Consider the following 13,507-nt stretch of genomic DNA (forward strand, 5'->3'; position numbering starts at 1 on the left):
TACAAAGTCTATTTCAACCATAGAACCCTACAAGTGGCCGAATGGATAAAACTACTGAATACCAGTAGTTGGTCGCGGGTGGGGCCTGGCTACGTTTTCGTTTTTTCACGTGAGGTTTTCAGGGTTTATTGGTAAATAATTGTCCAATTTACTTATTTAATTGTGAAAACAAAGAACTTCAAGCTGTTAGAAATTGCAACTTTATTAACAGATTCAAATAAGACAAGGTACTGAATTACATGGGTTTCTACTGTTCTTCCGAAGATTTTGCAAAAAATCTGACAAAAATACTAAGAAAAAAAGTTTAAAACTTAAACTTTAATCACAAACTGTTGCTGTTACTTGACTTGTAATTGGTAAGCAACTAAAGTGTAAGTACAAGCCACGCTGAGTAAAGCAAGTACAAGAGTTCCATCTACATTAAACATTCTTCCGGCGGTGAAAGATGGCAATTCTTGTCGACACTTGACAGAAAATCGATAAATCAACTCTTCTATACTTTTGTCTCTTACGAGACCAAAACGGTCGTAAACTATAGAAGAAATTTTCTTTGCAGCTTCCGTTATATTCGAAATAGAAAAACAAATATCAGCAAACAGGAAGAAACAGTAGAAAGAATAAGTTAAAGCTTCCATGGATGCGAGAGGGTAAGATAATTGATAGTTGACTACACGACTGAGAGACAGAGTGAGATTGGCACCAACCAGTAATGTCCACAATAGTAAGATTGGAGAATAGATTTCAGAAAGGACTTCTACTGCTTTTCTTACATCGTTGTAAGTGGCACACAACCAGCGAATGTCCATCTTCAAGTCTTCCACAGACTGTAATCTCCCGTGTATAAAACTGAAGGCATTTTTCATCTCTTGACAAACGACAGCAACAAAAATAAATAGAAGATTCAGCAATAACTTCACTAAAATACAATGAAGAGGTGAGGCGAAATAGAATATAATTAGTGAAATTTTCTCTGGAATTTTCTTTCCAAATAAATTATTTATACTCCAAAACGGGAGTATACCATCTTCACCACTATTCAACGCAGAAAACACGAATAAGTTATGGATTATCATTACTAACCAAACAAATACAACCTTCATTAATAGTCGTTTCTTCTTGATTCCACTACGATAATTAGTTATTTGGAAAATCTTCTTTATTTGGATGAGTAACTTGCTCTTGTAAATTTGAAAATGAAGAAGAGAAATTAGGACCGCTATCGTTGGAAACTGTACCTGAATAGCTGTTAAGATAATTATAAGAGAAGACTGCTTCCCATATAATTCTACAATGATTGAAATTAAAAGAAATATATTAAATAGCACGTGCAAAATCAAAACAATTACGCTTCGATAATTAAATTTCTTCTTTTCTAACTTTAGACCCCAAAGAGACACGCTGTTCAGCAACGGTGCCCATGCTGTCTGGAAACTTGATGTTTTCTCGACATTTTTGGGATACATTTGCATAAAGAATGTGGAACTCATTTCTTCTCATATATCTATAACATAAAAGTATAAAACAGAAACTTAAATTGGTTAGAAACTTTACAAAATTTCTCACCCGTGCAGAAGATGACTCCTCTCTTTCTCAGGTTTTCATGATATATTAAATTCAATTATTCTTCTTTCCTGGTATTAAATTGGAGAGGAATAACGTGAGACAAAAGCAAACATAATTTTCTTAGCATCTAATGTGTTTACTCAATTGTTTGAAAGCACATTTCGAGATTCTTAGACGAAGTATCAGGAAATTAAGAGTGAGTAATTTATAAACTAAATATAATAAGTTAATAAAAATTATCTTTACCCTGCAAGAAAACTGACTAATTACATTTTCACTTTATTATAATCATTGAATTATAAATATCCCTTTCTGTTCCTCAAAATTATCATTATCACAATAACTGCAATAATTTAATAATTATCTGTTAATTTATCAACGCGAGATGATTATGATTAAGACCTCAAAATCTAGGATGACTCACAACGTATGGTTGGCTTTTGTTTTAAGATATTGTCAATCAGATGATATCTATGGCGTTTCTTATTGCATTCAAATCAGATTCTAAGATGCTGGATTCGAATCTGCACCCTGGACTTGACCCATATTATACTTAGTACAAAACATTTTCCATCCCCCATTCTTCTTAACAGACATCGTCGAGAGTCTGGTCGAACAGTAATGGGCGTATTTATGACAAGCCAGATAGCTCGTGTAATTAAATATATTCGATTAATCTTTCTACCACTGAAAGGGAATCGTCCCGGAGAACAAAGCTATTTACGTTGTCGTCCTGTTGAATCGCTTTGTCTGGGTTTGAGTGGATAGACAACCGAATCACATGACCATTCGCTAAAAGTGCAACAGCAAGACGACAGAGCGGAACGGACGTATACTACGACGTTGGAAGTTGTTGTTCTTCTACTCTTGGACCTTGGCACTTGGACCACGTGCCTCGGACTTTCTAAGGTAAAGGTCGGGCTCTCCTCCATCGAGGAGCCTCGAAATAGAACTGACAATGAGAAGCGCAAGAGAGCACCGTTGGCAAAACGGGAAGGAAAACCTCAAGGAGACCGTGAGGTGTACGAAATTGTCTAACCCAATAAACGCTACTTGGATCCAATATCCTCAGAAATTACTTCGGCGATGGAGGAAAGTCCAGGATTATCGGAGTAGAAAAGTACAAAATTGAAAATTGCATGAAGGAAAGATTCGGGTCAAATATACTACTTTGGACTTAGTGCATAAGAATCTACTTTTGGGTTTTCGCGCACTTCATAAAAATTTCATATCACGTTAGAAAAGTATAAGCTATAATATAATATAGAATAATATAATTATTGATTCTTTTAACTCTCACTGTCCTGTGGATAATAAGAGAGCCTTTTTAGCCAGCTCTTTATGAATTAGACCAGATTCATGGGTTCTTGCTGCGATTTTATCAAATCCATCATTTTATAACGTACTATCTTTGTAATTTATGAAATTTTGGATTTATTTCTGTGTTTGGTTACATATATAATCTCAACCTATTAACCATGGCATCCAAGAAGAGTGTGGATGCAAAGAAGCCCAACAAGAAGGTTGAGGTATCAACGATTGAGATAAAATGTAACTTATCGCGAAGCACCTATGGCGGATCTGGCGGCCATATTTAAGATGCCAAAGTCAATGGAATGCGCCATTCTTAAGAAGGAGAAAACAATAAAAGCAGCAAACGTGGCTAAAAATGTAACAAGGAGATCGCGTGTTATTGAGGAAATGGAAAAATTCCTGCTAATGTGGATAAATGAGAAACAATTGGCTAGTGAAGTCATCTCCGAGAGATTGTTTCTGAGATACTCAAGCAATCTGCATTGTGAGCTTAAATACTGTTAATTTGTATTTTATCATCATCAATTAAATAATCGTTGATAATAAAATTAGAATTTTTTATAACTATTTCCGCGCAATTAACAGATGTAAATATAGTGTTTAATTAAAATGTTGGTTATTTTAAGTTTTGTCATATTTTAATTTTATCAAAATTGAAAGAAATTACGATGAAATCAATCAATGCGGATGACATGTTAAACAACTTTCAAGTAAAATATCATTTGAAATTTTATGCTCAAATATTTCACTTTTGAAAAAAGTAATAAAAAAAGTTTTTTTTTTGTATTTTGAATTACAGACAGCGTCACTTAAGTGACTTAATTACTTTTTGAATTTTGGATTCTGTTGCGAGAGTCGGCTTGAAAGACGTTTGAGGTAAGGAAAATACGGTAAAAGTTTACTTTTAATACATCACGAGCTTTCTCCTAATTTTGCTTTCATAAAAGACTTCACTAGTAGAGGTGTCCTAAACCAGTATATCGCAACCGGCGCGTTGTCACATGGTGGTTCACGTCACAAGTGTGACGTGAAGTTTTACATATTCTGTTAATTTCAAGTTTTATTTATATATTTTTATCATAGTTGCTGTGTTTCTTATGCTTGTATTTCATTCTCTGCCGCTGTACTGATGAAATAAGATGATGTTTGTTTATTCTTTATTACAAGCCACACATTTTTATGTATTCTAAGAAATTATATGTAAAATAAATTTGTTCACAGGTGTTGTCTGTTTAATAATAATAATAATAATAAGTTAGTGGCATTACGTAATTCTGCTAATAGTAGCATATCATACGTTTTTGAGAGGAATAACATTTTGGTGTGCCGCAAGTAGAAAAAGGCTGCGGAACACTATCCTAAACAAATGGAAATTTTGGGGGCGACGCATATAAAAAGAGATATAAACAAAAACTCATCGGATTACTTACCGACTAGGCACGGTGAAAACCGCCATTACCTGACCTTGTTTATATCGCGGAGTAGAACATTAGAGGCGGACACTTACAAATGGTATCACGTGACCTCGCTGAGGCGTTTCCGTGGACTTATTTTCTGGCGGAAGAATTCATTCTTTTCTGGCTACACTTTGGAGGCATCACGTGATCAGCACTGACGCCATGTTCCGTATCACATGATTTTTCTATTTGAGAACAATTATAACAGTTCTAAATTTGAAATTAAAAACAATTTACATTTATTTTACAGAGAGACATAGCCTCAAATAAAAGGTCGTTTCTGTAAGTGAAGATTTGTGCTTTTTTTTTTTTTTTTTTTTTTTTTTTGTTTTAACGAGAGTGAAACGGAGGATTCTGAAAACATTTTTGTATTCTTCGTTATAATTAAATTTTGTTTTATAAATATCCTTTACGGCGTCACACGACCGATTTTTTTTTTTTTTTCGCTTTTTCCAACGCTCAGTGTTTAAGATAATTATCATTATCGTATAACATAAAGCAGATACTAGCTCAGCCAATAATTAGTCTAATACACAAAAAATAACACCTTTTACTTATAGCTGAGATAATTTTAATGAGAAAACTAACGTTTTCGGCTTACTCAATAAGCCATCTTCAGGCTTTAACTTTCGAAAAAATGGAACATTATCATTCCATTAAAAGAATACAATTGTTTGAAAAAATTCAAATCATTAGTAACGGACAAAAAATAAAACAAACAGGAAGAACATGGTAATATAAATAAATAAATAAAGTCGGTCCCTTGCCGGTCGGTTTCATCTTAGAAAAGCGATTACACAGATTTATATCCTCTCAGCTTGATAACAGCGCACTAGTAGCACAAGATCCTGCCAAGGTAGTCGAGGAAATACAAAACTTAGCATTAATGGAAGAAGAAGTGGCAACGGTATTTGATTATGAAAACATGTATCTTTCCGTAAAAATCGAGTCTTGCAAGGAAGCCCTTTTACAGTTCTTATTTGATGTAAACCCGGAATTAGCACGTTACAACGAAGAAATATCAGAAATGGCCAATCTAGTATGTTATGAATCCTGCTTTAGTTTCAACGGCCAAGCGTACAGGCAAAAACGGGGAGTACCAATGGGAAGTCCGGTCTCAGGAATATTGTGCGAGTTGGTCATTAGAAAACTGGAGAAGAAAGTCCTGTATGATTTTAAAAAGGATGTATTATATTTCAAGAGATACGTGGAAGATGTTCTTATTGTATGGAGGAATAATAGTATGATAGGTAAATTCGTGAAAAGAGTAAATAGCAACAATGACGGCCTAAAATTGAAAATGGAGCAAAAGAGTTCCCTCGCTATCCATTTTCTAGACATTAATATTGTGTTCAAAGAAGGGCATTTTTCCACCAACATGTATATAAAACCAACACACAGCCCACTTTATATTCCATCGCATTCTAACGACCCGTACCATTACAAGCTGGCAGCATTCCGAGCTCTCATCAGAAGGGCCTTTATCTATGGTGACGACGTTGTTAATAGAGATAAGGAAATCGACAGAATCACGCAAGTGGCCGAATCCCTAGGATATAAAAAAGGCACAATAGCAGGATTGGTTAAAAAGTATGAGATGGGCACAACAGGAGATTCAAAATACGTTCCCAGTAAAATCACAAAGTTTACTTACAACAAGAATTCAAAAAGCATTATAAAAGAAATTGCAAACCGCAAGGATACCAGAATGGTTCTAAAAAGAGCTCTGAACCTATACACAATCTTAAGAAATGATAAAGATCGTATTAAAAAGGAAGAAAAAGCAAGAGTATACAAAATCCCGTACGAGAACGCGGAACTGGGTATAGAAAAAGACTACATTGGAATCACAACAAGAAGTTTAGGGAAAAGACTTAAGGAACACAAGTACGACGTCAAAAAAGGCTCCAACACAACAGTACTTTCGCAGTACGCGCAGACCCAAGGCTCAGTAATTAAATGGGAGGAAGCGGATATTGTAAAACCCTTGAGCTCCCCAACGTTAGCGGGTACAGCAGAGAAAATCGAAATTTATAAAAGCAAGTTGGGAGACGCATGCATAAATGCGAGGGACGCTGACAGCCTACCAACAGCTTGGAAATTCGTAGTTAAGAAGTGTATCACGAACTCATAGGCATGTCTTAGCTTGTTTTGGCATCATTCCTCGATAATCTGCCATTCTTTTTAAAAAAAGTATCACCAGTGGAATCATTTTTATTTTCATTTTTTATTTTTCATTTTTTGTTACTTCTTATTCCCACTATAACGTTTTTATAGTATATTTATGCATTTTCACAGTTCATTAAATGCGAATCACGTGGTTCCGACAGAAACTGGTTTTTATCGTATTCGTTAGCTTAACGATATTACTCAGAATAGGTCCCCTGATATGTTCTTCCATAAGTGGATCAAACTCAGAAAGCAATTCTACCAACTTTAGGAAGTTTCCGTTATTAGGCTGAAACAAATGTTCAGTTGTTCTACGAAAAGCTAAGCATTGTGAGGCCAATAGTCTAATTATTGATATAATTATTTTTTAGAATTCCTTTCCAATGCTGAATTTCTATATCCATAATTTGTTGATACTCAGCGTCAATAGTTGTTTTCTGTTTTAATCGAATGTTTTCCAATTCTTTCCATGCTCTAAAAGCATTTCTGTGATTTACAGACTTTTCGTGCATTGTGAGGGCTCTTGGAAGATTTCCCCAGTCAGAATAGCCTTTTTTGGCCCAATCACTAATAGTAGACGAATTATCAAATAAAATACAACAATAGAGAGGTTGAGGCCGAAGTTTTAAACGCGAAAACGTGTACGTCGGACATTCAGCGCCGCTTTCCTGTAAACCTAGAAGTTTGACAGTGGTGTTTGGAAAGTCAGTGGAATCATGCTCGACATTCCAAACACCATTGTCAAACTTCTACACTTACAGGAAAGCGGCGCTGAACGTCCGACGTACACGTTTTCGCGTTTAAAACTTCGGCCTCAACCTCGCTAATAGCATCATTGCATTCTGTTACAAAACAGAATAAATCAACCAACTTCTCTCAACGACTTCAACATTACTTAACACTTTCAAATAATGCGAGGGCGGAAATCTACGACTTCCTTTATTAATAGGAAATTCGAATTCATTAATTTGATGTGGACCCCCTCTCCACCAGTATTTGACAAGTTTTGAGATAACATGCAGAAAGCATTCCATAATGCAGGATCAGAAGGAATTTCGTTTAATATCTGCTACTGCTAATCGGCTCTTGATGAACCTCTGAAGGTGTTATTTTTTGGTTCTCTTCAACTTCTTCTGGAAGTGATTGGGGCAGCACTGAGTTTTCATTTGCCAAATTCATATCGGACGGTGTTGATGTGGATATGGACGGCTCATCTAAACAGGACTTTGTATTAAGAATTTCTTCATAACATAGCTTAGCTTCCCTTTTCTTTAAGCATTTCTTTTCATATTGACTTCCAGACAATTTTTTCCTTTTCTGTTCCATACCGTAATAAAAATATGAAATAAAAATTTACAGTCCTTCGCAAAGACCGGAGGAGCTCATTGAAAATGATTAAATATGATGATGCTTATCATGCTATTAAAATAGGGTAGATAGAAATGAATTGCAATATTAAAATAACGATAGAAATGAGTTGCAAAATCGTTCTTGAAATAATTATTCTCTATTACTAATAAACACAATTTTATAATCCAACCTGGATCATTGATTTTATGCAAAGAATTTTCAATGTTATTTTTTATGCTAGGATACATACTTTTAATGTCTATGGACAAAAATTTCAATTATTTATTAATTATAACGTTTTCATTAGTTAACCTATTTAGTAATTCATCAACATTTTTCAAACTATAATTGGAATTTTCTAACATATTTAGTTTATTTTTAAAAAATTTTTCTAAATTATAATATACGTAATTTCTAACATCAATTAATGGTCTATACTTAACTGGATTTTAATGTGTTTTCACTGTAATATTAAATTTTGGTATGCGATTATTTTCACTTTAAATTTTTCCAAATTCTTCTGTTATTAAATTTTGTTTTTTTTAAAGCTCTAATTCTTTATTCAAATCACTTGACATACGTTTACTTGAATCATTTTCAAGTAATTTATATTCTCCACCTTGTATTAACTCTTCTTTCTTCTTTTCTGATTCCACGACTATTATTTGTTTCGTTTTATCACCTTGGAGCAATTCTAAATTATTTTCAACTAAAATTTTTTTAACGTTATCTAATTGTCATTTATAATTTTTAACTTTATCTAGAGTTTTCTTTGTTAATTTCTGATTTTGTAAAATGGTTTGCATACCTTTTCTTGTTGTTTCCCCTTTTCCTCTTCTGGGATTCTCCATATGTTCAGTAAATACCACAAAGTCTTCTTTCTTCATTATAGATGGTCCGTTAAAATGGTAGGTACTTATTGTAAGTATTTTTAAAAATAGTATTTTATTGTCGGGAAATTATTATATACGAAGGCTTATTTTATTGTTTTTTAGTTTTTTGTAGTAATACTGCTGATGAAAGGCTTGAAAGCCTGAAACACGTGTAATATGCGTATAGAGAAAATTACAGCAGGTGATATAATAAAATGTTTTTTCTGAACTAATTCTCATTCTTGTGTCAAGTCTTAACACCAGTGTAAAGTACTAATAATGAGTAAAGTCCATGTAGACAATTAAAAATAACGTCAAATCTAAATGTCTTCTTTCATGTGTCAATGTGCTGGCTATGCTATAGTAATATATGCCTTTTATAAATACACGAAAGAACAAAATTCACTAATTATTAATCATTATTTATTTTTATTAAATATGAAATTTTTCTCAATTCTAATTGTTAAATTACGATATAAATTTTTATTATAATAATATGAAGATTTAAATTACATTTAACGAAGAATTTTTGAAAACAATAATTACATTGGTTTTTCTCTTGAATGAATTTCCAAATGTCTGATCAAATTTCCTTTAACTGAAAAACTTCGTTTACAATGGTCACAAGTGAAAGGCTTTTCACCTGTATGAGTTCGCAGATGTGGAATCAGATGATGTTTTCGTGCAAAACGTTGTTTACAATGATCACAGCTAAATGGTTTCTCTCCGGTATGTATCTTGACATGGTTAATTAGATTGGTGGACTGGCTGAACTGACGATTACAGTATCTGCAAGACAAGAGTTCTTCTGCAGTGTGAATCTTCTGATGACATTTAAATCCAAACTTCGAAATGAATTCTTTCTTGCAACTTTCACATCGATACTTCCCATTCTTTGCTTTACGATGAGATAAATCTGTAAAACATGAAAAATACGATAACTGAAAACACCAAAGAAACGCCTAAAATCAAAACTGTTATTGTCAATCAAATGTACAAAAATGTAAATTTAAGCGCAGTATTTTTAAAGTTTCGCGCGCAGATAGAAAAGTAATTTGTATCTACCTCATAAAGTTTCTTAAACTAAAATTTAAAGATTAAAACTACCCCAATGATATCATTGCACCATGTACACTAACTGTACACAAAATATTATCAACAAGCGTAATCACAATCAAAATTGATGTAATTTTTACATAGATTTTCTCAAAACAATTTATATAAAGTGTATTTTACAAAATAAAATATTTGGAATATAATTTTAAAACATCTTCATTTAATCTTCTGTTTCCCTTCATTTGCATGAAATTCTTCTTCTCCATTGATGTATTCATGTATCCTTTTATGAGTGACTTCAATTTCAGTATTCCGTAAAGAAGATAAATACATCCTTCAACTCTTCTTGGAAATAATTCTCCAGTCATTACACGGGAATGTCCTCTATTGGTTAGAATGGATCTGAAAATAATAAAACGTTCTCTGTTAAATAAGATACCAGAATAATGAGAAACATTTTCTAACTCCAGTTAAATACAGTAGAACCTCTATTATCCGGACTAATTGGGGATGAAGGTAGTCCGGATAAGGAAAAATCCGGATAATCGAAAAAATAATAATTGACAGTGCATATAGTATGAATAATTTTATTTGTCTAGATTTACATATAGCTTCAATATTAAATTATTTTTTATTAAGAAATTCAATTAACGATTTTTGTTTAAAGCTAGCTGTTCTTTTTGAAGCTGCTAAATTGCGAATACTTTTAAGACATATAAGTTGTCCTGAGTTACACTCTTCTTAGCTCTCAAACCACTTCATGGCGACATCTAAGCACTGAAAAGCTTCAGAATGTGTAGGACCAATATCTCTTACTTCGCAAATCTCTTCGTCTTCTCGATCTTGTTCATCTGAGGCAGATATTTCTTTAATTATTTCCTCATCATTCAAAATTTGGAATCCAGGATCGTTCGCATCGCAATTTAACCACTCAGTTACATCTTCTTCGTCACATTCGGCACATATTGAAATTTGTGCTATTGCTTCCGTAGTGTCTCCTATACCACTTTCTACTGTTACTGGAATTTACTAATGGTCTTTTCAAAATTTTGTTCCATGCATTCCATCACGTATGTACATAAATAGTGTCGCAATTCGCAAAGTGCAAATCAGCAAATTCGTACAATTTTTGTTTATTTTTAACAATCCGGATAATCGAAAATCCGGATAATAGATGTCCGGATAATCGAGGTTCTACTGTAATACAAATTTAAAACAAATAATTCTACAGATGCTTTCTTGGACATTTTACACCAGAAAATTATATCTTCACTTGAAATCTGAAAAAGAAACGAATCCAAATTAACTTTTATTAAAGGATATCTATTTATACGTATTATATTAACCGAATTCATAAAAGCAATGTTTAGAATAAAAGTAGACCAAGTAATACTGTAGTTTATGAAGAATACATCTTTCTTTATATCATGTTTTACATCTTTCATTGCAGAATTAAAACTTATAAAAACCGAAACGTTTCTAACCTCTTCAAGAAAAATGTCTTTAAAATATCTTCAGTAAAGAAGTAGAAATCTACTTACATTTTGTCTGTAGTTATGAATGGACTATTCTCAACGAAAGACCATCAAGTACTTACAATACCGTTGACATCAAGTTCATAAGTTTCATTTTATATAATAAGAAATGTTTTCAGAAAAATCGCCTGCTGTTTCGTAAGACGTTATCTGATTTTTGTTTTCTTCATTCCAATGTAATCATTATTGAGATTTTCCTCCTCAATCAACACTATTGATTCGAAATCAAAAGGACAAAGTCGAAGAGATGATGAAAAGGCAATCCTCTCTGTCGAAGAGATATCTGTCAGCTACCATTAATTTTGTGTTACTGTGAAGATCCTAAAATCGCGCTGGGAATTCGATTGTTTACAAGATCGCTACATCGGGAAATTTCGGAAAGTCAATCGGAGCGAGAACGCGCGACGGGCTATAAACCGGACATCTGTAAAGCATTTCTTCTAAAACAAACACAGCGCGGTAATAAACGACGAAGGGGATGTCGCGGTGCTCGTATACAAGAGTCGAGATGTAAACAATTAACAAAAAGGGGAGAAAGAAGAGAGACAGATGGTCAAGGACACCTGTTAGACCATGAGCCCGGGACCGTCTCGAAAAGGGGGTGGCCGCAGAACGTTCGGCTGATCGGCCCGGCCAGATGTCCGCGCGAGAGGGGGGAAAACAGTGTAAATTATGTGAGTAGCTGTCAACGCCCGGGCGCCATCCCCGGCCAAACTTAGTTTTCGTCTTGCTTAGAAACAGTAGACTGACCAATCGAAAAAAGGAAAAAGGGACTTAAGACCAATCAAGAGGGGAAGATTCGAGGGAAAATCGTATAAAAACCCCCGAATCAAGGTCGAAGGGGGAGACGACAGAGCTTTCTACCAGGAAGTAGACGACGGAACTCCAACCAGCCACCTACTCCTTCGCCGACGTCCGTCACCGACCCCTCGGACTCTTCTACCCGACTGCCCCGGGGCTTCAACGACGACTCCGACAGCACTCCCCGATCGCCGTCATCCGGAGCTCCTTCTGCCGCAGACGATCTAGATCGCATCTTGTATTGTAGGCCTACTTTGTAAGTTTGTTTTGAATTTAAAATAAACGGTTATTGTAAGACACTTGTCATCTTTGCCTCTGCCGCCACCACCCACATACGATCGGTCCCTAGGTTTTTCCTGACGTGCAATTAACTAATTGCCCCATATGTCGGCAACTTACATTAACTGCATGGACTTAAGTGCAACAGAAACGGAGAAGGCTAAGACCGAGGCTAAGAAACTGACACAAGGCTAAGATTCAAGCTCTGGGGATCTACAATTCTGGGATTCCGACCCCAGAATTGTAGATCCCCTGTACGAGCTAAAATGTCCAAGGAATCACGAGACCCTTCGAGATATTCACCTCCAAAGGTTAGTTTTTAACATGTATCAGTATACTGCCCATTCTCCATGCTCCGCATTTAGTTCTGCACTTCGGGACGAGTCCTCACACCGCTTAAAACTATATAACACTAAATATTCCACGAACAGTCAAATGGGGTACTCAAAGCCGGCATATTCACTTGGCTAAATAGTCTTAGTGGAAAGACACGACCTGATTTTGGAAGGCTGTATCTCGCGAAGGGTCGCTTGTAGAGGTATAGTTCCTTTGACTTTGCTCTACAGCTGTGATAAGGTCCCAACCGTGTCATTGTACCGACGTTTCCTTCTATTTCTTCCTAAAATGTTCGCTACCTCAAATAACTTTGAATTTCTTTAATAGTTACAATAAAAATATACATTACTGTTATCCTACTTCAAGGTAATCCAACTGTCAATTCTTTAAAAAATAAGTGGCATCACCTAATATTTAAAATTCAAAAATTTCTAATTTTTATATCTTACGAATTGACCTATTAGCGAGGTTGCGGCCGAAGTTTTCATCCCTAAGGCGTGAACGTCGAACGTCGATTGCCGTTTACAAATAGCCGCGCGGCGCTCGACGTTCACTTTTAGAGACGAAAACTTCTGCCGCAACATCGCTATTATGTATAAACATAAAACTCAAAAATTGTCGTTTCATTTCGGTATTGTTCAGAAGGAATAAATTCTTTCTAATTTTTCTAAGTAATTATTATGTTGAACAGAATTACAACAAGCCATTGGCTGAGTGACAGCGGAGAAACGAATTCCCGAGGACAATTTATATTCGAATATTAGTCTGTCATATT

The 13,507-nt window shown here is 34.7% G+C and overlaps 2 protein-coding genes across 2 annotated transcripts; one reads left to right on the forward strand and one right to left on the reverse strand.

The window, feature by feature from the left end:
• The first annotated feature begins 5,220 nt into the window (after nucleotides 1-5,220).
• On the forward strand, nucleotides 5,221-6,468 carry LOC136989446 (uncharacterized). Its single transcript, XM_067287600.1, has one exon. The coding sequence runs from the start codon at nucleotides 5,221-5,223 to the stop codon at nucleotides 6,466-6,468; it is 1,248 nt and encodes a 415-aa protein (XP_067143701.1).
• A 2,799-nt stretch (nucleotides 6,469-9,267) lies between these two features.
• On the reverse strand, nucleotides 9,268-12,352 carry LOC136989447 (gastrula zinc finger protein XlCGF49.1-like). Its single transcript, XM_067287601.1, has 2 exons — nucleotides 12,181-12,352; nucleotides 9,268-9,641 (listed from the first exon to the last, which is right to left on the reverse strand). Exons 1-2 carry the CDS (start codon nucleotides 12,350-12,352, stop codon nucleotides 9,268-9,270), a joined length of 546 nt encoding a protein of 181 aa, XP_067143702.1.
• Between the last annotated feature and the right edge of the window lie 1,155 nt (nucleotides 12,353-13,507).

Source organism: Centruroides vittatus, unplaced genomic scaffold (assembly GCF_030686945.1).
Source record: "Centruroides vittatus isolate TY-2023 unplaced genomic scaffold, ASM3068694v2 scaffold_576, whole genome shotgun sequence".
In the NCBI taxonomy this organism is placed as follows: domain Eukaryota; kingdom Metazoa; phylum Arthropoda; class Arachnida; order Scorpiones; family Buthidae; genus Centruroides; species Centruroides vittatus.